Source organism: Caretta caretta, chromosome 10, assembly GCF_965140235.1.
Source record: "Caretta caretta isolate rCarCar2 chromosome 10, rCarCar1.hap1, whole genome shotgun sequence".
In the NCBI taxonomy this organism is placed as follows: Eukaryota; Metazoa; Chordata; order Testudines; family Cheloniidae; genus Caretta; species Caretta caretta.
The window spans coordinates 13,838,430-13,861,968 of record NC_134215.1 but is presented as its reverse complement, the minus strand read 5'-3'; the positions used below and the strand labels follow the sequence as shown (position 1 = coordinate 13,861,968).

Below are 23,539 nucleotides of genomic sequence, written 5' to 3'. Positions count from 1 at the left end.
TCAAACCCCTAGTGGTAAACCACCATACTCTGCAACTGGCACTGATGCAGCTTGGCCTGAGATGCTTCACAGTTGCAAAAAGTGGCTCTGCGTGTCTACACTAGGGATTTGAATGAGGGTGCCGATACACGGGTGACTGGCCATCAAAAGGTGTGGTCAGCACAAATCCCCACTGGGGGAAAGGCCTTGGGCTTTGTACATGTTGGGGGAAAGAGGGCAGCATTTGGCCCTGAGAAAGATTTTCCTTCCAATTAAAGCCCTGATTCAGCAAGATATTTAAGCCTATGCCTAGCACATGGGAAGTCCCATGGATTTCAATCCTCCTGGCTTAGTACAGGGTCTCTAAAACTTCAATGAGCCTGTTCACATACTTAAAGTTAGGCATGTGCTTAAGCACCTTGCTGAATTGGGGCCTAAATACCAACACAGAAATGCTTGAGGGAGTGTGGAGAGCAGTCTCCCTTTCTGTACAGCATAGGGATTATCTGCCTCTTCCCTACTCTGATTGTTTTTACATTACATTACACAATACATTATTCTGCACCCTGGGTTTTTTTTTCAACAGAGCTCAAATTTTTTATTACAGTATTCAGATTTTTAAATACAACTTCCATTGTTAAGAAGCTCACAAGCACCACATTAACGTACAAGAATTTTATTCATACCATAATTCTGTCCCATCATCCATATTAAATATTACAATAATCTTTAAAATGGAATAGACTGTTCCCTTTACATCAAAGGAATTCTGCTGTTAGATGGTTACATGTCTTTTCAGATTGTTTACAACAGAATTGTAATTCAAATCTGATTTTCATTATCTTTAAAAGTTCATAGCAAAGTATCTGTTTTGTATGTGTGTATATTTAACTCTCAACAGTGAGATTAATACACTCAGTGTTTAAGTAATCCTGAAATGTTTCCTGCATTTTATGCCAAACACTCACAAACTTTTACCAATACAGCAGCAGAAACGCAAGAGATAAAACAGCATACATGAGTGAGTGGTAACCTTTAAATGTTTTTTTAATTGCACAGAATAGGAAAATACAAAAATGGTTAAGCAAAGAATGAGTTTTTTATATGAATGTATGTATCTGGTGGATTTTTGTCCATATAAATGTTTGTCATGAAATTGCAAGTTGGAAAACAAAACATTTTGAATGGTCACATTTAATAATCCATGCAAGAAGCATAACCATCATAATAAATAACAGTAATAAATAGAGATTACTGGGATCACTAAAAACATACTGAAATAAATTAAATAGCTTGAAATTATGATCGGCCTGATCCTGAAGTCAATGGGTTTATGTAACTCAGCGAAGATTACTCTGAGGGTTGTAGTATTGAGTCCCAGGAGTTTTCTTGGTAGGAAAATTCCAAAAGGAATTTTTGTTAATTTAGGTTAAAAGAGCATAATGAGCTTTTTCAGTTAATTTAGCCATATTCTTGACTAACCCCTTTGATTTAAAAAAAGGGTTCTGTCTGTCTTGTTTAATTTGTAATTTCAGCACATCAGGAAGGAAGGATATGAAAAATTCTTACTGTCATCCAATAGGAGGATGCGTTAACAAGCAGAGAAATATGGCTTTATCATAATCAAAAGGAGTGGACAGGTGTATTTATGGCCAGTGGATGCACACTTTGCTACAGTCCTCAAGCTGAGGTTTCCTCCAATGGAAAAATTCTCCAAAGGAATGATTTAAAATGTTAAAATGTTGCAGGCCTGCCCAGCAGGCTAAGGCCTGGTTCTGCAGAAAGCCCTACACAAGAGGGCTCCTGTGCCTTTGCAGAACCACAACAAAGTTAGTGGGGCTGTGCCCAGGTACAGGGGTCCAAGCACACGGCATTCATTGCTGGTTCAGGGCCTGACTAGTTTCTTGCACAGTGCTCATCTTTTTGACGAGAGGCAGCATAGTCAGGGTGACCAGATGTCCCGTTTTTAAAGGGACAGTCCCATTTTTGGGGACTTTTTCTTATATAGGCGCCTATTACTCCCCACCCCCTATCCCATTTTTTCACAGTTGCTGTCTGGTCACCCTATGCATAGTACATTCGAGGATGATTCATTTTAAAGTATATGTCTGGCTTTCAAAAAACCTTGATCATATATAAAAGCAAAGGTATTTTAACTGCAGTAAATGGACATATGTAAAATATTTTCATACCAAACTGCTGTTGAGTATCTTTCATATGCTTTCTAGCATGATCTCTCAAGCTTTTTATATCTATTCAGAAAAAGCTGCTGCTGATATTTTGGTGTATGAAGCTTCAAAAGTCTTAAGACCTGATCCAAAGCCCACTAAAGTCAACGGAAAAGCTCCTATTGACTTCAGTGGGCTTTGGCTCAGGCTCTTAGTTAAAAAGGCTCAGGGCAACCCACTTTGGGAACTAATGGCTACACTTAAATGCTTAGAAAAAAATCCCCAAAACACCTTGAAATCTTCACTTTCAAAATTGAATTGGCCAAATTTATCCCTGGCGTAACTCCACTGCCTTCAAAGAATTTGCATCAGGGACAAATCTGGGCCAGTAGGTTTAACAGACAAAATGATCCACAGCTCTACTCTTTCTTGGAGTATTGGAATGATCAAAATCTTCCTTTTGCCTTCCCCCTCAAATTGTACAACTGTCCTTTGTCATGTGGTGTTTTGCAAACTTCCCGTAACAAGTGAAGAGCATTTTAAACTGAAGGGCAGAGGGGGATGTATATTCATTAAAAAAGTTTGACAAAAGATGGATAGGACTAACTTTCAGGAGACTGAGCTAAAATAAATGGAGAAATAGAGACTCAGATGTATTTTTAAGTAGTTAAAAATGCACAATGAAAGTATTTTACAGGGTAACACATAGCAATCTTACCCAGAAGCCGAAAACCTAACCATTCATAAACATTCCTAACAGCTAGTCTTATCCAAATGGTTGTCGTCCTACTTTAATGATACATAACATTTGAATTTATATCCAGTGCATCAGACATAGACAGAAAAAGACAAATAAAATGCACACTTTTTTCTCTTCATAAAGCTATTGAGCTGCACAGGTCAAATTTAAGTGCACACAAAGGCAGCATTCCCAATGGAACAGCTTAAACGGTAAGAGAAATGAAACTGTTGTATCTCTGAATGTTTCTCTTCAGGATTTCAGAACAAGGACCAAGCACTCGTTCAAAGCGAGGACGATCCAGCTTTACACACTTCAGTGGCCCACGTGCCACTACAGTGGCTGCCCTGGGACGATTGAGCAACAGTGCTATCTCACCTGGAAGCAGGAATAAATATACTGTCATACAAACATAGTCCCTGTTTCCTTTTCTTCAGTGTGCGCTAGAAATGTCAACAGAGATCTTGATAGACACTTTACATAATTTGGTTGCAGATCCTGTTGTATTATATATGCTTGTGCCATTTACAATTACTCAGAAGTCTAACATTCATAATGTTTTAACGATTCTCATTTACACTGGTGCAGATCCAGAATAACACCGTCTCCAGTGAAGTTACTCAGGATTTACACCAGGATAGCTGAGAGCAGAATCTGACCCTATATATCCCTGTTGTTGATCGAAGCATATAAAACTAGTTTTGAAAGAGACTAATTATCTTCCACATGTCTTTCCAAACAATGTTTTATTTTATTACATTGAATTTTTCTTACCAAAATAATCTGATGGTCCAAGTCTTCCAACTTCTACATACTCCTCATTATCAGATCTGCGCTGAAGAACAGAAGCTGTGCCCTAGAAAACAAAATTAAAAACTTGAACAGTTGTATCCCTTTGCTTGAAAACAGCAAATACTATGCTTGTAAAAAACTTAAATCCAGAGTATTTCCTTTGGCAATGCATCAGCCATGTTCTTAGAATACTGGGCATAAAGTGATGGCAATCTCAGTCTACATTACTCAAATTTTAATGGAAGTAATAAAGAAGAAAAAATTCAATAATACTGCACGGCTGGATACACTTTTACGAGTGCAGCTATTGTACATGGGAGCTCTTACCGAAACCATTAGAAGCAAGATTGGATCCTGTAGTTCTGTCCCTAAACACTACAACAGTGACTTGCATAAATATACAATCTACTATTCAAAAATGTGTTCTGAATGAATGCAGGGCCTTGTGAAAAGTGCTGGATTGACAGACTTGAAGGATAACATTCTCAGAACATTGACATCACAGGCTGCAAGAGAATAAGCTTCCCATACATTGCCCTGAAACTCTGTTTAGCAAGGAGAGCATTTCAGTCCTCATGCCTGTTCAGTCATTGGATCTCTGCTGAGATTATCAACAAGGGGACCAACTGTGCTAGCTGCAAAACTGAACTAGGTCCACCAAACTCCTTTCACATGAACCCACCAAACACCCATTATGTTGTAACAATGCTTGATCTAACCTAGGATACATATGAGCTGGAAATGTAAGAGGTGAAAATCTCCATACCACATTGGCAATCCCAGAAGTCATCCGATTATCTGATGAATTACACATTTTAATACAATTTGGCTAAAGGGGAAGCATTTTAAATGGAACATCCATCCCTCAAAATCCCATACCATACAATATTCCTCTTAGAGGCTAGGTTTCATGATACCAAATGCTATTCTCAAGACTTGTCTACACTACAGTTTGTAATTGTGTAATCATCATAGCCCTAGGGATAAGCATGCCAAATAAACATTGTTCCTTGTCTCCACTACAATTAACAATTGTGTTAGTTAACACATGCTAAAACACGGTTACAATCTGCAGCACAGACAAGCCTTCAAAGAGGTTCTTGGTATATATAAATAACCTTTCTTGAAGGAAATCTCATATTATTTTCGATGCACACCACAAAGTTCTCATAGATGAAACAAAGAGGACATCTCTGGTTTCAAGCCACCTATTCTTTTGTAGTAACAAAAAATGATTGACAAAGGAACAGTCAAGTCTGTGCTATGAAAATACAACTCAAAAGGATAAGGAACTATATTTATTTTCAATTGAAATAGATTTAAAAAAATTAAAAATCGATAAATGACCCAGAGACACAATTAGTGGAGATACGAATGATGATGATACTGTAAGGACAGTGCAGGGGGAAAAGGACGCTTTGTAATCTAAGTGTGGAGCATCCATAATAGATGATTGATCTGAAACTGCAACATTTCTATCCTTTCCAACTCACCCCCTACAGACAACAATGGGCCTTATTATAAGGGGATAGGGCATGAATAAATAGGTTTATGTTTCCACTTTTGGAAAAATAATACTTGGTGCCAAATGCTGCCCTAGCCAGGGTGGGGAAGGGGGAGCAGACACACTGTCTGGTGTGTCTTGTACTAGGGGGATTCTGCCAGCCGGGGACGATCTACAGGGCACCACGTGTGAACATATTTTGCCGCTACTCTGATCAATAGCCTGATTAGTGCTTATTGCTGAGTATAACCTAGTTGCACATTGGCTCCTGGGGTGCAGACAACCCAAAACTGCAGACTATTCCCACCCTCAAACAGCCTGCTTGCAATTCCTTGCTTTCCTGGAGGGAAGAGGCTCTCTAAGCTACCATGGGGCTGGATTTAGGGCCTGATCGTACAAGCTGCTGAGCACCGTCAATTCCGAATGGCTTCAATGGGAGTTGAGGGCACCAAGCACCTTAAGGACTGGGCCTTAGTCCTTTTGTTTTATTCCAATGGATTACAAATGGGAACAGAAATATATAGTTAGTTAACCACTGATCTTTTGTTTTTCTAGGACGGCACAATCCAGCAATGGAATATTCAGTGTTATGTAAAAGATTATCATAATTTGCCTTCCTCTGAACAAGTGCTACATAGATAAGGAAATGTCACACACGGTTTTCTTGCATCATGCCTTATTTCACAATAGATTTCTTTTTTTTAAAGCTCAGACACTTCTTAAATAGAGGGCTATTTGCTAGGTTAATTTATAACCTTACCCTTTACACAGTGCACAAATCAGAAGGCAAATCTTGTTTCTAATCATGCCAGGAACCGCATGTAAATATTAAATAAGGTTTGTGCATTATTTCACAAGTCCCCAACATCTGTTGCTGTTTGTCATTTATCAAATTAAGCTGGCACATTAAAAGTTATGATCTCCCCTGTTGCTTCCTTACCAGTAACATGTGCCTAGTATAAACTACTATATAGCACTGTCAACATGTTTTCTTGGGCACTACAATTTAACATGTCAAATGCTTGCTTCAATAGTATTTCAAAAAAGAATAAGCTCTTTGGCTTCTCTCATTGGCTTCAATGGGGCCAGGATATCATCCTAAAGAGCAGGAGTGGCACAGACATGAAGTTCACAAACATGCTGTAGACACTTCTCGCCTGAAGACGGACAACTGCCATGGGCAAGAGCTTGCAGGATCAGTGTCCATACTGTTTTTAAATAAGGTTAGGCTTACAATTATTTTTTTGTCTGTCAAAACACAGCTGTGCACATAAAACTGTCAGCAGCAAATGTAGGGATACCCATCAAAGGAACTGGACAGGAGGACTGAATATACTAAAGTGATCTCGTGAATTGTCAATTTCCAGCAAAAATTCTTTATCCTTGATATAACTAAACCGTTTAGCCAAAGCTGCTGTATTCCAAGCCTTTCAAGTCAACTTGAAAGTAATGTAAGTACAATGTAAGTGTACTGACGTTTTTTCACCAAGTTGACTACAGTAGTTCTCACAGGGTGCAGGTGTGCGCGTGTGTACACATACCCACGCACGGAATGCTTCGTGCTCCAGAGTAACTAATGGGAATAGAATAACTCCTCTCTCGCTAAGCTCCAGATCAGCTGCAGCCCATGGGCCCCCATGTCTGCATTCCGTTAGCACCCAATTTGCTGTGCAAAGCCTGCAAGATCAGCTTCTTTGATGATTTCCAGCCCCTGTGCGCCTCTCATTAGTTCAACCCGAGTCCCAATCTGAAAAGTGGCAAAGCCCTCACTCCTCCACCAAAGTACCTGTCTGAAATCTAAGTCTCCATTCTCTTTTCCACTGTACTTTTTTCAACATTTATGACAAATGAAAACCTGATAAAATGAGAAGAGTACTGACCCTCCAGGTTAAAGTTCCCAACTACCCATTCTGAGGTAATTACAATACCAAGCGGTACTACTTCTATCTCTCCTGGTATCACCTTTTATGGGCCTCTTTTAATATTAATATTTTTGATAGAGGCAACATGATATAAAACTTTAATAAGTCAGAGTTTTCTGAAGCAATTGCTTCCACCGTTCTATTGCAGTCTGCCTTTTTAGAAACACCGTGATATCTGCTGGAGAAGCAGAGATGTGTCTGGGCTCCACAATAAACACTCAGCTTGGCAGGATAAAGCATATTCCAGATACATATTTTTCCACTCTTGTTTAACAGTCACATACACTCTTCCCGCTGCTCAGCGAAAACAGGTCTATAATAGAGTCAAAGAAGTTTCCTGAAACCCTGACAACAGCACCCAGATGTAAGACCTGATTTGTCTCTTTTTGCAGTAGATGCACACTCCACACATCTTTGGGGTAGTGTCTGTCCAGGAAAACAGCCCACATTATGGCAAAAAGAAGAGGGTGTTTATAATTATCCATTTATAACACCTCCATTTTGTACATGTATAACAGGTCCAATGTTGAAATAAAATAAATCACAACCCTTTATTCTCCATAAATTATTGTAAATTAAGTCAATAATACCAAAACTAATTAGGTATTAGTCCCCCCAGCCTCCACCTCCACTCTCACCCCCACCCCCACCCCAAGGTTTCACAGCCATACTTCATCTTAGCTTACTTTTCAGTTGTTCACAGTATGATTTCTCAGTTGTCTACATCCATTGTGCTGAGCCTTGCAACCCCTGACTCCCAACAGAAGTCCACAGATGCATGAACAGTGGCATTTGTCCCAATCCTGGGAATCAGGAGCATTTCATGAGGAGTGTTCAGACAGCCTGTGTGCCCTCTCCTCCCCAAACATTTGATCTCAATGGGCAAACACTTCCCTTTAGGTGACACATAGCAGTTTGCAGGGTTGGGCTCAATGATCAAAGTTTTGCAGGATCAAGCCCTTTAATACTGTTCAGTTTAAAACAGCATCTTGTACACTGATAGTTATTTCAACCTCCTCCATTGTGGAGCAAAACTTTTAGAGTATACATTGTAGGCAGCAGGAAGATGTTTGACACCATCTGATAAATCAGTATTTTGTGATGATAGGAAACTGAAAGCAGACAGGCATGTCTCCTCACTAGCAAGAAGTTTGGGAGTGAAATGATAAATCTTTAGTGGATCTAGGAATTTTCTCATACAGGCACTGAGGGGTCTCTGTCTTCCCAGTAACTGATATCATTAACCTCCTCTCCTTTCCTCCAAGTAAATACAGGCATCTTATTGCAAAAACAACAGGAGTAGGAGTTCTCAAAGCAATGTGCCATCAACATCCACCATCATCACCCCACACACCAAGTTACTCCCTCTGTAACAGTTCTGTGGCAGCAGTGAGAAATATTTATGAATGCCTTTCAGACGCACCAGCAATTTGCTTTGCAAAAATTTATAACTTAGATATGGCACTATAATTTAAGATGTAAAAGGTAAATTAAATTTTATAATCCATGAGCTTCCCTCCTCTCCAAAGTAATGAGTTTTTGATCGATGTTTTACTGTCTGACCATATAGGTGGGTTAGACATCCCAGAAAGTTAACCACACATATTGTTCATCTGGGCACCCCAGTAGCATTGATAGGGCCTCATCCTTCACATTCTTACACATCTGAGTCACTTTACTCACAAGATTGGTCCCTCTGGCTTCAGTAGGACCGTTGATAAGAATAAAATGACTCCTCTGTAGGACCAGGCTGAGGATCAGACTCATTAATAGTGGGAGAATCTTTATATTCTGATATTCTGTTCAGATTTGGCCCGATCCAAAGTCTAACGATATCAATAGGAGTTCTTCTGTAGACCTCAGTGGAATTTGGATCAGGCCCATTAATGGTGGGAGAATCTTTACTAAAAATCACTGGCATTAAAGTTTTTACTTCACAGATATGTTAGCCCTGAGGTATGATCAATGCAATGAACAATGCAAGACAAACTGCTATGTTACAACCCGTAAAAATAAAGGTAGAAAAGAAAAGAAATTAATGAACAGTAATAAGGTTTGCAATTTTGGGGTAGTTTTAAAATGCTTTATGGCTATTTAAAATGTGTTACGGTTTTTGGAGGAGCATAAACTCAGACAAGTGCAGTGTGAAAGTATAATCAGGCAGGACAAAAAACAATTTGAAAAGCTACTAGCCAAAGAGTCATAAACTAACAGCAATTTTTTTTTAGTACAACAGAAGCGGGAAGTCAGCCAAACAGTCAATGGGCCACTGGACGATCAAGGTGCTCAGGGAGCACTCAAGGAAGACAAGGCCATTGCTTAAGAGCAGAGAAGCTAAATGAATTCTTTGCATTGGTCTTCAATGCAGAGGATGTGAGGAAGATTCCCACGCCTGAGCTATTCTTTTTAGGTGATGAATCTGAGGAAGTGTCCCAGATTGAGGTGTCAGTAGAGGAGGTTTTGGAACAAATTGATAAATTAAACAGTAATAAATCACCAGGACCAGATGGTATTCACCAGAGAGTTCTGAAGGAATTCAAATATGAAATTGCAGAACTACTAACTGTGATATGTAATCTATCATTTAAATCAGCTTCTGTACCAGATGACAGGAGGAAAGCTAATGTGAACCAATTTTTTAAAAAGGCTCCAGAGGCAATCCTGGCAATTACAGTCTGGTAAGACTAACTTCAGTATCAGGCAAATAGGCTGAAACTATAATAAAGAACAGAATTATCAGACACATAGATGAATACAATTTGTTGGGGAAGAGTCAACATAGATTTTGTAAAGGGAAATCATGCTTCACCAATCTATTAGATTTCTTTGAGGGGGTCAACAAATATGTGGACCAGTGTGCTCCAGTGGATCTAGTGTACTTAGATTTTCAGAAAGCCTTTGACAAGGGTCCTCATCAAAGGCTTTTAAGCAAAGTATGCAGTCATGAGATAAAAAGGAAGATCCTTTCATGGATAAGTAACTGGTTAAAAAATAGAAAACAAAGGGATGGAATAAATGGTCAATTTTCAGAATGGAGAGAGGTAAATAGTGGTGTCCCCCAGTGCTGTTCAACATATTCATAAATGATCTGGAAAAAGGGGTAAACAGTAAGGTGGCAAAATTTGCAGATAATACAAAATTACTCAAGATAGTTAAGTCCAAAGCAGACTGTGAAGGGTTACACAGGGATCTCACAAAACTGGGTGACTGGGCAACAAAATAGCAGATGAAATTCTATACTTTGATAAATGCAAAGTAAAGCATAACGGAAAACGTAATCCCAGCTACACATACAAAATGATGAGGTCTAAATTAGCTGTTACCACTCAAGAAAGAGATCTTGGAGTCATTGTGGATAACATCCGCTCAATGTGCAGCTGCAGTCAAAAAAGCCAACAGAATGTTAGGAACCATTAGGAAAGGGATAGATAATAAGACAGAAAATATCATAATGCCAATATATAAATCCATGCTATGCCCATGCCTGGAATATTGCATGCAGTTGTGGTCACCCCATCTCAAAAAAAGAAATATTACAATTGGAAAAGGTACAGAGAAGGGCAACAAAAATGATTAAAGATATGGAACAGCTTCTATATCAGGAGACATGAAAAAGACAGACTTTTCAGCTTGGAAAAGAGATGACTAAGAGGGGATAAGATAGAGGTCTATACAATTGTGACTGCTGTGGAGAAAGTGAATAAGATAGTATTATTAACTCCTTCACATAACACAAGAACCAGGGGTCACCCAATTAAATTAATAGGCAGCCGGTTTAAAACAAACAAAAGGAAGTACTTCTTCACACAACACACAGTCAACCTGTGGAATTCGGGATGTTGTAAAGGCCAAAACTATAATAGGGTTAAAAAAAAAACCAACTAAATCATGGAGGGTGGGTCCATCAGTAGCTGTTAGCCAGGATGGGCAGAGATGCAACACCATGCTCTCATTGTCCCTAGCCTCTGCTTGCCAGAAGGTGAGCGTGGATAACTGGGGAAGGATCATTCAATGATTGCCTGTTCTGTGCATCCCCTCAGAAGCACCTGGCATTGGCCAGTGTCAGAAGACAGGATACTGGGCTAGATGGACCATTGGTCTGACCCAGTATGGCCATTCTGATATTCTTGTAATCCGGGCTCCTGTCTCAGTCTTTACTAGGGTGAATTTCACTTTACCTTCGTAAAACCTAGTTCTTCAGGTTTCATGGTGGGGAAGTGTAGCATCTGAAATCTACCACACACACCCCAAACCAACACCAGGCGGTAAAGTTGCCTCTCTAGAAAAACTGCTATGCAGCCCATCCATGCTCCTGCACCGAATGTTAGGGCCAATGCCTTTGCATAAAAGTGGGCTTCAACCACACAATGTCTGCCCCCATCACCACTTTGCTTACCAGCCTACACAGGGTGGACATCGAGGTCCCTCAGTAAAGCAGGCCCCCTTCCCTGCCTCTCTACCAGTTCATCAAAGCCTAATAGCTCCAATGCATGGCTTTAGCAATGCAGAGGGCTTTAAGCTTGTGAACTTCATGCTCACTACTTACTCATTGAAATCAGTTGGAGTTTACCAAAGTAAAAACTGAGAAAAGATCTCAGGATTTGACCAATCAGAACAAATACTGTGCCCAGCAGCTGGCCCAAGCAGCCTGGCCATACTAGGCAGATGTTCAGGAAGGTGGTGAAGAAGTGACTCCTTCTCACTAGGATGTGAAGCAGCTGCAGAACCATCCCACGGAGGCTAATCTGCTGGAGGGGGTTTGGCAGCCTCCTACATGTTCTCTATGAAGATGGGATTACTGACTATGCAGAGAGCATCTGAAGGCTCATGAGGCAGGACAGCCACAGATCTATGTTGCTGAGATGTTACTGTTATCATAGGGTAGGCTGTGAGCTACAATATATAGTTTTATTTGGGATGATAGGTGAAAAAGGAGATGTGGGGCTGGGCTTTTCAAATAATAAAAACCAAGTCAGGTATAAATTATAGCCATGGGTGACTAAATATTATTAGATGGATTAGTAGCAATTGGTGGCACACTGTAATTTTAATATGAGTCATTAAAATATTTGTCTATCTTCCCACTTTTTGCAGTTTGATGAAAGAGTATTAGATGGGAAGTATCCTGTACTTGGAGTTAGAGATGGAAATATACTGAACTTGGCCAAACTTTGGAAACTACTAATCTACTGCAGGACGAGCCCTGTGTAAAGGGGTCAAGTTCCCGTCACTTTGAGCCAGATCCTGAAAATCCTTCTTTATACCTTCATTCATGTGAGATGGGCCTTGCACCATTGGGTCCTTTAACAGGAAAATAAATCACAGTATCTTATTGCTTGCCTTTGACAAAGAATTTAGGTTCTGTGTGTACATATGCCCAATCCAGCTTCTACTGGGTAAAACTCCCAGGCTCATTATAAGTAATGTTCTGTAGATTGTATGAATTCATTCTGCTCTTTTCATACCATTTATTTTATCAGTGCAAGGAAGTGTGGTAAATCTTTAGGCAAAATGCTAGCATAGTATCAGCTGCATTGAACACCACTGTGTTCAGTCATCTGGAAATGGGTATAAAACCGAGTACTGCATTTTGCTTTGTATGTTTTTTTTAATTAACTTTTTTATGTTCTGTCTATTTCACTTCCCTTCACCTCACTAACACTGAATGACTGATCCATGAAAGGAGCTTCTGAATGGGAGAGTCATCTCTTGTGAATTTAGGAGCCCCCCTGTGGAACACACTTCCACTTACTGATTACTAACAAGTACTGTCAGAGAGCAGACCACAGACCACAAAAGCGACAAAGCTCAGGCCTGTTGTATGTACAGTTTTTCTACCAATTTAACTATTTCAGTTAAGGGCATGACTTTCAGCTGAAATAGTTAAATTGGTGCAAGCCCTAGGATAGATGCAGTTACACCAGGATAAAGTTGCTGTATACCAGTATAGCTTATTCCCCTTTCCTTATGGGAATAAACTATGCCAGCATAAGCACCTTTATACCAGTATATCTGAGTCTGCATTAGGGGGGTTGTATTGCTTTAACTATACCAATATAGTGAGAGGTACATGGTTTGTGTGTAGCTGAGCCCTTACAGTCGGGGTGCAACGCTGAACATTCCTATCTGGCTCGTGCAATTCTCCCTGAGTCCCTTTTTGTGCTTGACTGCATCTTTTTTTCATGGAAGTAATAATGGGAAAAGATCAAACACACAAACTGGAGAAACTAGCCTTGTCTCACCTTGTAAATATAGATTTAAACAATTGGGGTTTCTTCCACCCTGGAGTTGCTCCCACTTCCCAGTTTTGAAGGCTTTCCTGACGCATTTTTCTTCCCTCTGCATCATGTATTAAAAAAGAGTACGTGGCCGGCACATACAAGAGATGGAAAAGATCTAGACCTTGTCTACACCACAGGTTACTTGGGTATAACTTACGTTGCTCAGGGGGTGTGAATAATCCACAGCCCTGCGCAACATAAATTGCACCAACCTAAGTGCTGGTGTGGACAGCACTATGTCAGTGGGGGAGTTTCTCCTGCCAACATAGCTACCGCCTCTCGTGGAGGCAGGAGCTATTGAGCCGACGGGAGAGCTCTCCCACAAGTGCTATAGCGGAGCTGCATTGGTGCAGCTGCGCTGCTGTAAGTGCTGTAGTGTAAATGTAGTCGTAGTCTCTCCCTCTGCTACTGCTGTTAAACCATTGCGCTATCAACTGCTAACCATGCACAGCAGCCCCTTGCTCTTTCACAGTTTGCTAATCCACTCACCCCGTAATTCACACACTCAGAAGGTAAGCTTCTCCCCAGTCCTCAGAAACATGAGACCTCATTACAGCAGTACAATTAAATCTTTGCTAAGCTATTACAAGCTACTAAATATTTACTAGTATGCTATGGAGTAATATCAGAAAACTACTGCACATGTGCCAAATAACAGCTCCATTCAAATCACAGCACAGTCAGTGGCTTCAAGGGAAGTTGGTTTGGGCCTGAAATGAACAAAACATTTATGATGCAGTATCCATAGGGGTTTTATTTAATCACCTTTGCCTCCTTACTTGATAATTCACAAAATTAATTTACAGTATAAATCGCCCCGTCATTAGTTCAAATTAAGGAAATTCAGAAGCTGTAGTTCCTCTTCTAGGGCAACAAACACACTAAAAACATTGACAGTCTGATGAGTCCAGCAGACCCACAGCGATCTATCAGCAAATGTTTCAGACAACTTCAACGTTATTTTTAAAATAGTGATTTACTAATTTAAATCAATTCAGCTCTTTTTAATTTAAAAACTATAATTTTAATCGTCTTTAGTTCAGTTCTGCAACCATTACTCTGATGACCATCTTTACTACTTATCTGTTATAATGATTACTTATGTGAGTAAGGGCTATAAAATCAGGCCCCATGCCTGCATAAAAAAATCCCTTTTTGAGCTATGTCCATGTATTGAATTCTTCTCTTGGCATGTTAGGATTGACTGTAGATTACAGTTCTCAATATGCAGAAAAGGCAGCTGCTAAGTAACAGTAGCCTCTACTAACAACATTTTAAAAACTGTCCAGCTATTTTATGCAGTATGTACACAGGCAGCTTTGCTAATTATGGTCCTGATCCTGAGAAGCACAGAGTGCCTTCAAATCCCACTGATTTCAAGGGGATCTGAAGACACTCAGCACCTAGCAGGATTAAGCCCTAAAAATTCCCCTATCATTGAATGAACTCGAAAGATGGCATTATAGCAATAATGGAAGCACTGTGCTTCCCACACACTTGTCTTTACAGAACAGCGGTTCAGAAGGGGCCTTTATATTGTTAATACAATTATACTAACATTCTATAAGCTTGGTAACATTAATGCACAATATTCTGACACAAAATTCTCAGCAACATTATTACATATTACAAGCTAGACAGGACACTAGAAAACAAACTGTGATATCTGACTGGCACATGTTCTAGACATTAGCTCTCCAACTATGCCTGGTACTGTGCAATGTGACATGTGCCAGCAATATCACACATGCATAAAATTTATATGTGTTTCTAAGACCCCATCAGCAAGTGGGTACCATTTATATAAGTTTAGGAATAACATCCGCTTGCTCAAGAGAGTGAGGAACAAAAGCTGTTTCACACAGGCACCAAAATAGCCACAACTATGAAGGTGCTTTAAAAATGACAATCAATCATACACTAAGAGTAGTTTAAAACAGCAAAAACAACTGAGCCACAGGGCATTTCCTAGGGATATAGAAGAGATCAGGGTTAAGGCCCAGACACGACTACACCCAGTCAGTCATTAATCACCAGGAAATGCCTTTGTCTTGATCTTTTACTATTTAAAATCATAGTAGATTTGAGATAGAAAGACCTTTTACATCATTTTGTCCCTCCCCCATAGCGGTCTCAGAGACAGGCTTGCTCTGCAATGGTGAGAAAGTCGGCATTAAACCTGTACTGAGTCCAATCATGCTCTCACTGTAGCCAACCAGTTTTGCTATTAACTTTGGTGGGAACAGGATGAGAACTGTTGTGTGAGAGAGACCTGCAAACCTGACGCATTGCCAAAAGGAACAGAATATTCTCTGTCAATCAGAATGGACATAGAGAGTGTACAGACACCCCTGAAATACTTAGGTGAAAATATAAATCAAGAAGTCCTTGCTCAGTAGGTGATCTCCTTACCAAGCATTTCTCACTCTTTACAATAGGGTAAGTTTATAACCAGTGGAAATGCTTTCTGAAAGAGGGCCTATATCTTCCGACTTCAGAAATGTTACTGTGATTTACACCACTGTAAACAAGATCAGGGTACAGTAGACAGGTGTCTGATAAATGCGTATCTGCACAATATTGCTGCTCAGGTCTTTACCTACAGGCAAAAAGCATATAGAGCAGTGCAGATAGGCGGATGCAAATGTGACCTTTGTACGTTCTGATTCTAGGCCAGCTGTGTGCTGGCCAGCCCTAAGGCTGTACTATGTTATACCAGCTGCCAATTGGGACCAGTATGGCAGCTGGAGATCACGAGCCCAGATCCTGTTGGCAGTATGATGCTGAGTGGCTCCATCACAGCTCAGGATCTGGGCCTATATGCTTTTTACTTCTACCTAGTTTTAACATTTTAGTTGCTTTTTTTATATACCCAGTCCCTCTATTGTACTGGTGGCAGAAAAATTACCTGTTTCAATAGGCGAACTGTAAAGGTAGGTCCAGGTGTGAATTTTTAAGGAATGATCTTAAAGATACTTGGCCTTGACTATTTTGTAGCTTCTGTGGGAAAACAACAGAATTAATACTCATCCTGATGCCAGATTTTAAGGGCTGTTTGTGCCAAGCGCCGTGGATGATTGCCAACAATGCACTGTTTTCCTCCTTCAGACAAGGCAGTGTACAAGGCAATAAAAGTCACAAAGAAAAAAAATATTGCATTTTAAAGATTCTTTCTTTCTACAAAGCTTGCCATTATCTTTTCTCCCTCTGAAGCCAGGAAATGTCCACTGAGTCAACATAAAAGTGACTCTATAATGGGTTATTCATCAACTGTTCATATTTGTGACTGACTTTAACAGTTATCGTGTCTTGGGAGCTGACAGCATAGAATACCACCACCTACGGAATGGGCAATATTGAATGCAAAAGAGAGAAAACAAAAAAAAGGTGATAAATTCCCCTCCCCTCACTCCCAAACTCCTTTCTGGTGAAAATCATTTTTAGCTGTTAATGTTGTTTTATGGCCCAGTTACTCCTACCACCATCTGCTACTTTGTGAAAACATTCTGTAGATATTGAAGTAACCAGACCAAGCAAAAGTCTGAGACAGACATCATAATTAAAGTCTCATAACTAATGCTGTGACCAGAACTGGGCTAGCAGCTGCCACCAGCTAGGGCAGGAGCTTCTAAGCAACAAACAAAATGTTGAGTAATTTGCAGTGGGAATGGAATAAAATACTCCTCATGGGGTTTGGTGATATGCTTCTCTAGGGGATTTACAATACCTTCAGTTTGCATTCAAAAACAAAATTTTGCAATTCTGGAATACAGTAAAATACATTCCCCCAGAGTTGCCTTTTCTTACAGAGAAAGCTGTGTACATTCTGCAAATCCTATGGAAATCCACACTATAAAGCCACTTGCCCTGCTCTAAGGGGCAGGCAAAATCGTGCAAAATCCATAGCCATCTCAACAGGATCTTTATGAGCCAGGGCTAAAAGCTACCCCTGCAAGGCATGGTTTTTAGTATCCAGTGAGATGGATGAATTCTTCCAGAGTCTGGGAAATCCCACAATGCCCCTTCCCATCAGTCTGAATACTGTTTATATAGGTATATGTCAAATTCCGTTCACGTGTTTACAGGAGACAATACTCAAGTGCGATAAACACAGAGCTAGTACTGTTGGGACTGTGGGCACCTGTAGTGTAGATTTAAAGCACTCAGAGCCACAATGCTCTTGACCGTATTGAGTAAATAGTTTGTAATGGTGTGTTAGCAAATGCTTCAATCCCCAAAAGCCTTAACACATATCCTGGCAACCTCCTGAAAACCTGCAGAGACAGCCAGCCTGATTCTGCCAGTCTTACTCATACTAAGCAATACTTTACTGGGGGGATTTCAATGAGGCTTCTTGACTTGAGTAAGGTACACCATGAGAGGAGTAAAGGTAACAGAATCAGGCCCAAAGCGTACCCAGAAAGAAAAAAGAATATGCTCTAACTAAACATACAATCCTGGGAAACATTGTACATGGAGGAAAGAATCTTAAAAACACCCAGCATTCTTGATCTTTTTGAAAATGGAATTGTACATACTGCATGTTACTAGGCAACAATTAACGCTGGATTTACATCTCAGTACCAACTTTCCTCCTAGTTTTCAGTGTGTCCCATATTTGCAATTGACCGGGCCATTATCATCAAGGGTGTGTCAGTATTTCCAGTATAAATCTCAATTTTAAGTGATTTAAATTACAGCTGAATGAGACTGAACGCTCTACACAAGCTCTCATCCCAGATATGAATTAACACCATTCAATGCAAATTTGTTGTGCTGTGCATAAAGTGTGCAGAAAGGTTGGATTTTTAAAATACTTTTAGGAATTTGAGGGCTAGATCTTCCAGAGCTGCTTTGTGCTGCACTGCTGATGGAATCTGATCATAAAGCAGGCATAGGCCAAAGGGTGTCCTTCAATGACACAAAAGCAACATAAAGGCTCCTATACACACACTGGAGGTCATCAGAGGCGAGTGGGAGCAATCAGGATGCCCCACCTCTGCACCAGTTCCTTGATGCATTTTGTCCTTTGGGACCATTGACAGGAAGCTTAAATTACAGCACCCCGAGGCTGCTTTAATTTATACCTGGGGAATCAGAAATTCCAAAACTGGCCCCAAGTTCAAGGGAATGCCAAGGTGAAGAACAGTAAGTACACCCTTTGAACTCTGTACTCCTCAGATGTAGCCAATGATCTGGATCTTAAAAATTTGGGGAAATAATAGTTTATAAAAAGTTTCAAATTGCAGCCAGTAATTTTGAAGTATAAAGTACCTCAGTGGATGATGCTGTGAGCCAGCATCTCTGAAAAAAGCCCACTTACGTTATGCATAGCCCATTTATGCATAACTTCAGGCACCTGACACTGAAAATGTTGGTCTCATTTAAAAAAACAAAACAACCCCCCCAAATCCTGTTGCTTCACATTAGCCATTTATGAAAACCTTAATTTGCAATTAAATTAATCTGATAAATGTGTGTGCAGCTTTTTGAACATGTAAAGCTTCAGGTGGAGGAGGAAGGATGGACCAGTTAGGGCACTAGCTTGGGGTTCAGAAGATGGGATTCCATTTTCTGCTCTGCCATGGACTTCCTGTGTGAACTTGGGCAAGTCACTTAGTCTCCCTAGGCCTCAATCCCCCCTGTGTATAAGAGGTATAACAACACTGCCCTATTGTTGTGAGGATAAATACACTGAAGATTGTGATGTGTTCAGTAACGGAGCCATGTAAGACAGATAAGTTGCTAAGATAGGATGTGTTGGTAAAAGTATTATACATAATATTTCAGCACTGTGGTTTTAGGTTATAATGTCTTGTTTTTTTAAAGTTATTACACCCAGAAACTTGACACAAATGCCCTGCATTGGCCAGACTGGCTGGGAATATTTTCTGTAATAATGTGTCAGATGTGAACATCTTGAGAATTAAGGGTAGCAAAGCTTGTTTGCATAGGCTTTTTCCATACAGTTATGGTTCAGAGAGCTAGGTGGATTATTTTATAACCTATTTTCTGCCTCCATTCTTTAGAAGAGGTCAGCATCCCACAGAGCCAGAATGCACACAAGGTTACAACTATAGGGCCTGATCCAATGCTCACTGAATTCAATGGAAAGACTCCCACTGACATCACCAACAGCTGGATCGGGCCTATATTTTGCTGGATTGGATTGCAAAGCACTGCAGCATGTGCTTAATCACATCCCTATTTAGGACAGCAAGTAAGCACATGCCTAAACTTTAAGAGCTTGACCTCAAAGGGACTTAAGCACATGCTTAAAGTTAGGCACATGCTTAGGTACTGTCCTGAATTATTATTCATATTACCATGGTGCTTAGGAGAGCTAGTCACAGATCAGAACCCTGGAATGCTGAACTGGAGCCCATGTGAGCGGTAATATTTAAGCTCAACTGGTGACACCAGATGGAAACAGAATCAACCCTTGTTGCAAGGACTCTGGGTGAAATAATTCTTTTGTTGTTAAACCAGCTACAGCCCAGGAAATTCAGGCACTTATTGTTATTTTGGTTTCTTTCATTTATTGTTTTAGGTATAGTAGAAGTTGCTGTACTGCGCAGCCCTTGACAAACATACTCACTATCAACCAAATCCTGGTGACACTGAGCAGTTCTGAGTGTAGCCTTTGAAACTCCTTTTCTAGACCACATTCATCTTCCTAATTAATAATTAATCACCGTTGTATTTTAAAGAGATTATCATGTGTGATAGCGGAGTGTGCCTAAGGCAGTGACTTCATTAACCCTACGGAAGAGGTTTACTTTGTAGTTCTCCTGCTTGTTGTAGGGGTATGTGCCAAAGGGATCTCTTTCAGGTTATAGTGTCAAAGTGTAACAATTTAAAGCAGGAAACAATTGGACCATTATTTTTCTTTTTCTTTTTTGTTAAACAGCTTTTACACCATAAATCTTCAAAAGCCTGTTTTGCAATAATACACAAGCCTACATTTACCACAAAAAGGCCTAATCCTGCAAGGGGCTGAGTCCCCCTTAACTCCTACTATATAGGGTCCCTCCATGTTAGTGTTTTTAACCAAGGTGCAAACCTTGTTCAATCTAACCATGGTTTGAACATGGTTTGCAACCATATAGAGTCTAGGCACAAAGAGTGTTACAGCTGTGTTAAGAAACAGCGCTTTCACCCTACAGAGTTCTAATCTCAAACACTTTTCAGCGGTCATGATTGTTCACAGCATGCCACTGCCCAGACAGAAGCATCAAACCGTGGCCCTGATTGAAATGTCCAAGTCAATGGGAATGGTCCCCATGATAATTATAGCTGTGCTCCAAGACAATTGTCCAAACACAGTTCTACATATCCATTCTGTCACATCAGTTCTCCCACTTAAGCATACTGCTGTATGCATTCATTTTCAAAAGCCTTTACACGGTAGACAAATCATTTCTGTTCATTCCTTGTTTAGGACCCACTTGCAATTATGCAATTTCTCATTTGCCTGGTTTTCATAGTAATAATAATACTTGGTACTTAAAGAGCATCTTTCACCAACCTTTGTAAAGTGCTGTCAGATTTATTGTTCTCTGATCTATAAAATAGGGATAGAGACGCGGGGATGTTAAAATTTGTCCAAACTGTGAATTACTGGCAGAGCTGAGACTCGAACCCAGGAGACCTGACATCATCTCCTTTTCTTAGCAGTAAGATGAGAATAATAATAATTCATAATTAATAATTAATAATAATGATAATACCTCACTCTTATATAGAGCTTTTCATCAGTAGATCTCAGAGGGCTTTACAAAGGAGGTCAGTATCATACCATCTCTCTTTTACTTATCAAAAGCTACTATAATTAAATGGATGACACTTATATTGGATTTTAAAACTACCATCCAATATGAAACTGCTCATTATTACATCTAATATCATATTATCCAGTTTTCCTTGAACTTTATCATATGTCAAGCTGCATAATGCACACAGTTTTATTTCTTGTGCCTAAGAGTACTCAGCACGGTTGGGAGATAGAAGAGAGCCCATGCAGAGAGCTCCAGTAAGTTGTCCTACATGACTATAATTTGGCATCACCCTAAACCGTTCACTATCTTCTCCTGATGCATCTTTTTCTGTGGGTAGGTATATGTTCCTTAAGCCTTTCCAAGCTTTAAGGACTGCCACAGGCATATGGCAGCAGCTCAGTTACCAACCAGACATGATAAGCTCTCAATATGCAACTGAAATCAGAGGACATTCTGAGCATACTCAGGGCAGTTCCATGACATAACTCTATGCCGTATGTGGTGCTTAGTAACGATAAGTGGACCCAAAGGATCTGATATAGGGAATGGTGGGAGCTGAAAGACACAGCATAGTACTTCGCAGCTGTGGACCCTAGCATTTTCTGGCAGCTGAATCAGAAAAACTTTCTTTTAGGTACTGCACCACTGAGCCAAGTTTTGGGCTGAATGTACAGAACAGCTTATGAAAACTACTTCCTCTCTCACTTCTGTTGTCTGTTAACTTTTCCAGTGGCCTGAATAGCAGACAACTATAACAGTCCTTTCCTTGGTACCATGACCCTGATCCCGCTCCCACTGAAGTTAATGGCAAAGCACTAATTGAACTCAGTGGGAGCTGAATCAGGCCCCATTTGAATGACATTTTATTTAGATTTACATTTTTTTACTGGAGTTTTAACTTAGCAGGCTCCTCCTTTAAAATAGTAGTTAAAAATACTTGCTTTATATGAAGTCAAATGAATAAAGCCTTCCTAGTGTTCGGTAGTTTATGATACAAGTGCAAATTTATTTGTTAGAAACTGTACATCTGTTATGAGTTACACTTGCCAAAATATAATTCTTTTATGGTAACAATTGCTGCATGGTGCTTAAAGTTTTGCACCTCTGTGCCAGGAATCTCATATGGGATAATTCCATGACCTTGGAATCCAACAGATACATTCCACATCTGTCTAGGCTGAGAAAGCCTGAGTTTGTTGTGTGAAAAGCGTAGTGGAAAACAAGATCTGTAAATGTCTGAAAATACAGAGCCTGCCGTTTTGATTTTTTTTTACAGTTTCAACTTAGTAGTAAATAAATCTGGGGCCAATAGTTATTTCATTGCTATTAAAGGATAAAGTCACTACTGATTTCTTGTATCTTTAAATTATGAAGTATGGTACAGAAGGTAAAAAAAATTTACATCTGAAAAACAATTTTCTTAGCCACTAGATATTTAAATTGAGACAAGTCTTGATGGTGTCTGCTGCTGATTGTAGAGTTACATGAAAAATGAGGAGCCCATGCTAATGCAGGAAGACATCATATGGGTGTTTATGAAAATTTAGGGTGGAAGAACCTTAATTGTCCTGGAATCCAGAGGATATATTTACCACTAGAGAGAGAAAGACAGATAGACAGACAGACAGACACAAGCATACATACATGCTCTGTGTCTGTTTCCCCATCTGCAAAATGGGGCTAATGATACTTTCCTACCTCCAGTGCATGTGACTATGGACGTCTTAAATGAGTATGGTTTTTTTGTTAATAGTATCATTACCTCAGTTTTGCATATAATGGAATGGGGACAGAGAGGGGCTACACTACTCATCTGGCAGACAATGAGGATAGATGTATTAGATGTGGGCCAGGGTTTTTATCATGGTTGTGACATTGACTTTGTGCAAGTTAGGGCTTGTCTACACGAACATTTAGTTCACAGCAAGCTGGGATGTGAACCTATCCTGCACTAGCCTGCCGCACAAGAGTGTCTGGGTGGAGCCCGCTGAAGTGCACTAACAGTTCCTTAATATATGTTTGATCTACTCCTATTTCAAGGCAGGATAGATCAAAGTGCACGAAGGAACTGTTAGAGCATGTCAGCAGCGTCCACACAGAGACTCATTGTGCAGCACACTAGTGCAGCTGGCCACGAACTAAATGTTTGTGTAGACACATCAAAGTCATGTGAACCCCTCCTTGGGACAGGGCCTAACACAACAGAGTCCCGACTAGTTGAAGCCTCTGGGGCATACCAGAATATAAATTATTGTTTCCTCTTCTGCAAAGTATGGATGACGATGCTTAGCACTTTTGTGGCCCTCTTCTTCCATAGATCTCAAAGGAAGCTAAAAATTATTAGTGCAGAAAGTAAAACTAAAGTCTCTCTCACTT

At 40.0% G+C, this 23,539-nt stretch overlaps 1 protein-coding gene across 3 annotated transcripts in view; it reads right to left on the bottom strand.

The window, feature by feature from the left end:
- Positions 1–639: 639 nt before the first annotated feature.
- The window catches only part of PRKAR1B (protein kinase cAMP-dependent type I regulatory subunit beta), a 118,929-nt gene continuing 96,029 nt past the window's right edge, over positions 640–23,539 (bottom strand). For all 3 annotated transcript variants that reach the window (XM_048866914.2, XM_048866913.2, XM_048866915.2), the window contains 2 exons: positions 3,661–3,742; positions 640–3,264 (listed from right to left, as the gene is read on the bottom strand). In XM_048866914.2, coding sequence (XP_048722871.1) covers positions 3,092–3,264; positions 3,661–3,742 — 255 coding nt within the window. In that variant the 3' untranslated portion in view covers positions 640–3,091. The remainder of the gene's footprint in view (positions 3,265–3,660; positions 3,743–23,539) is intronic.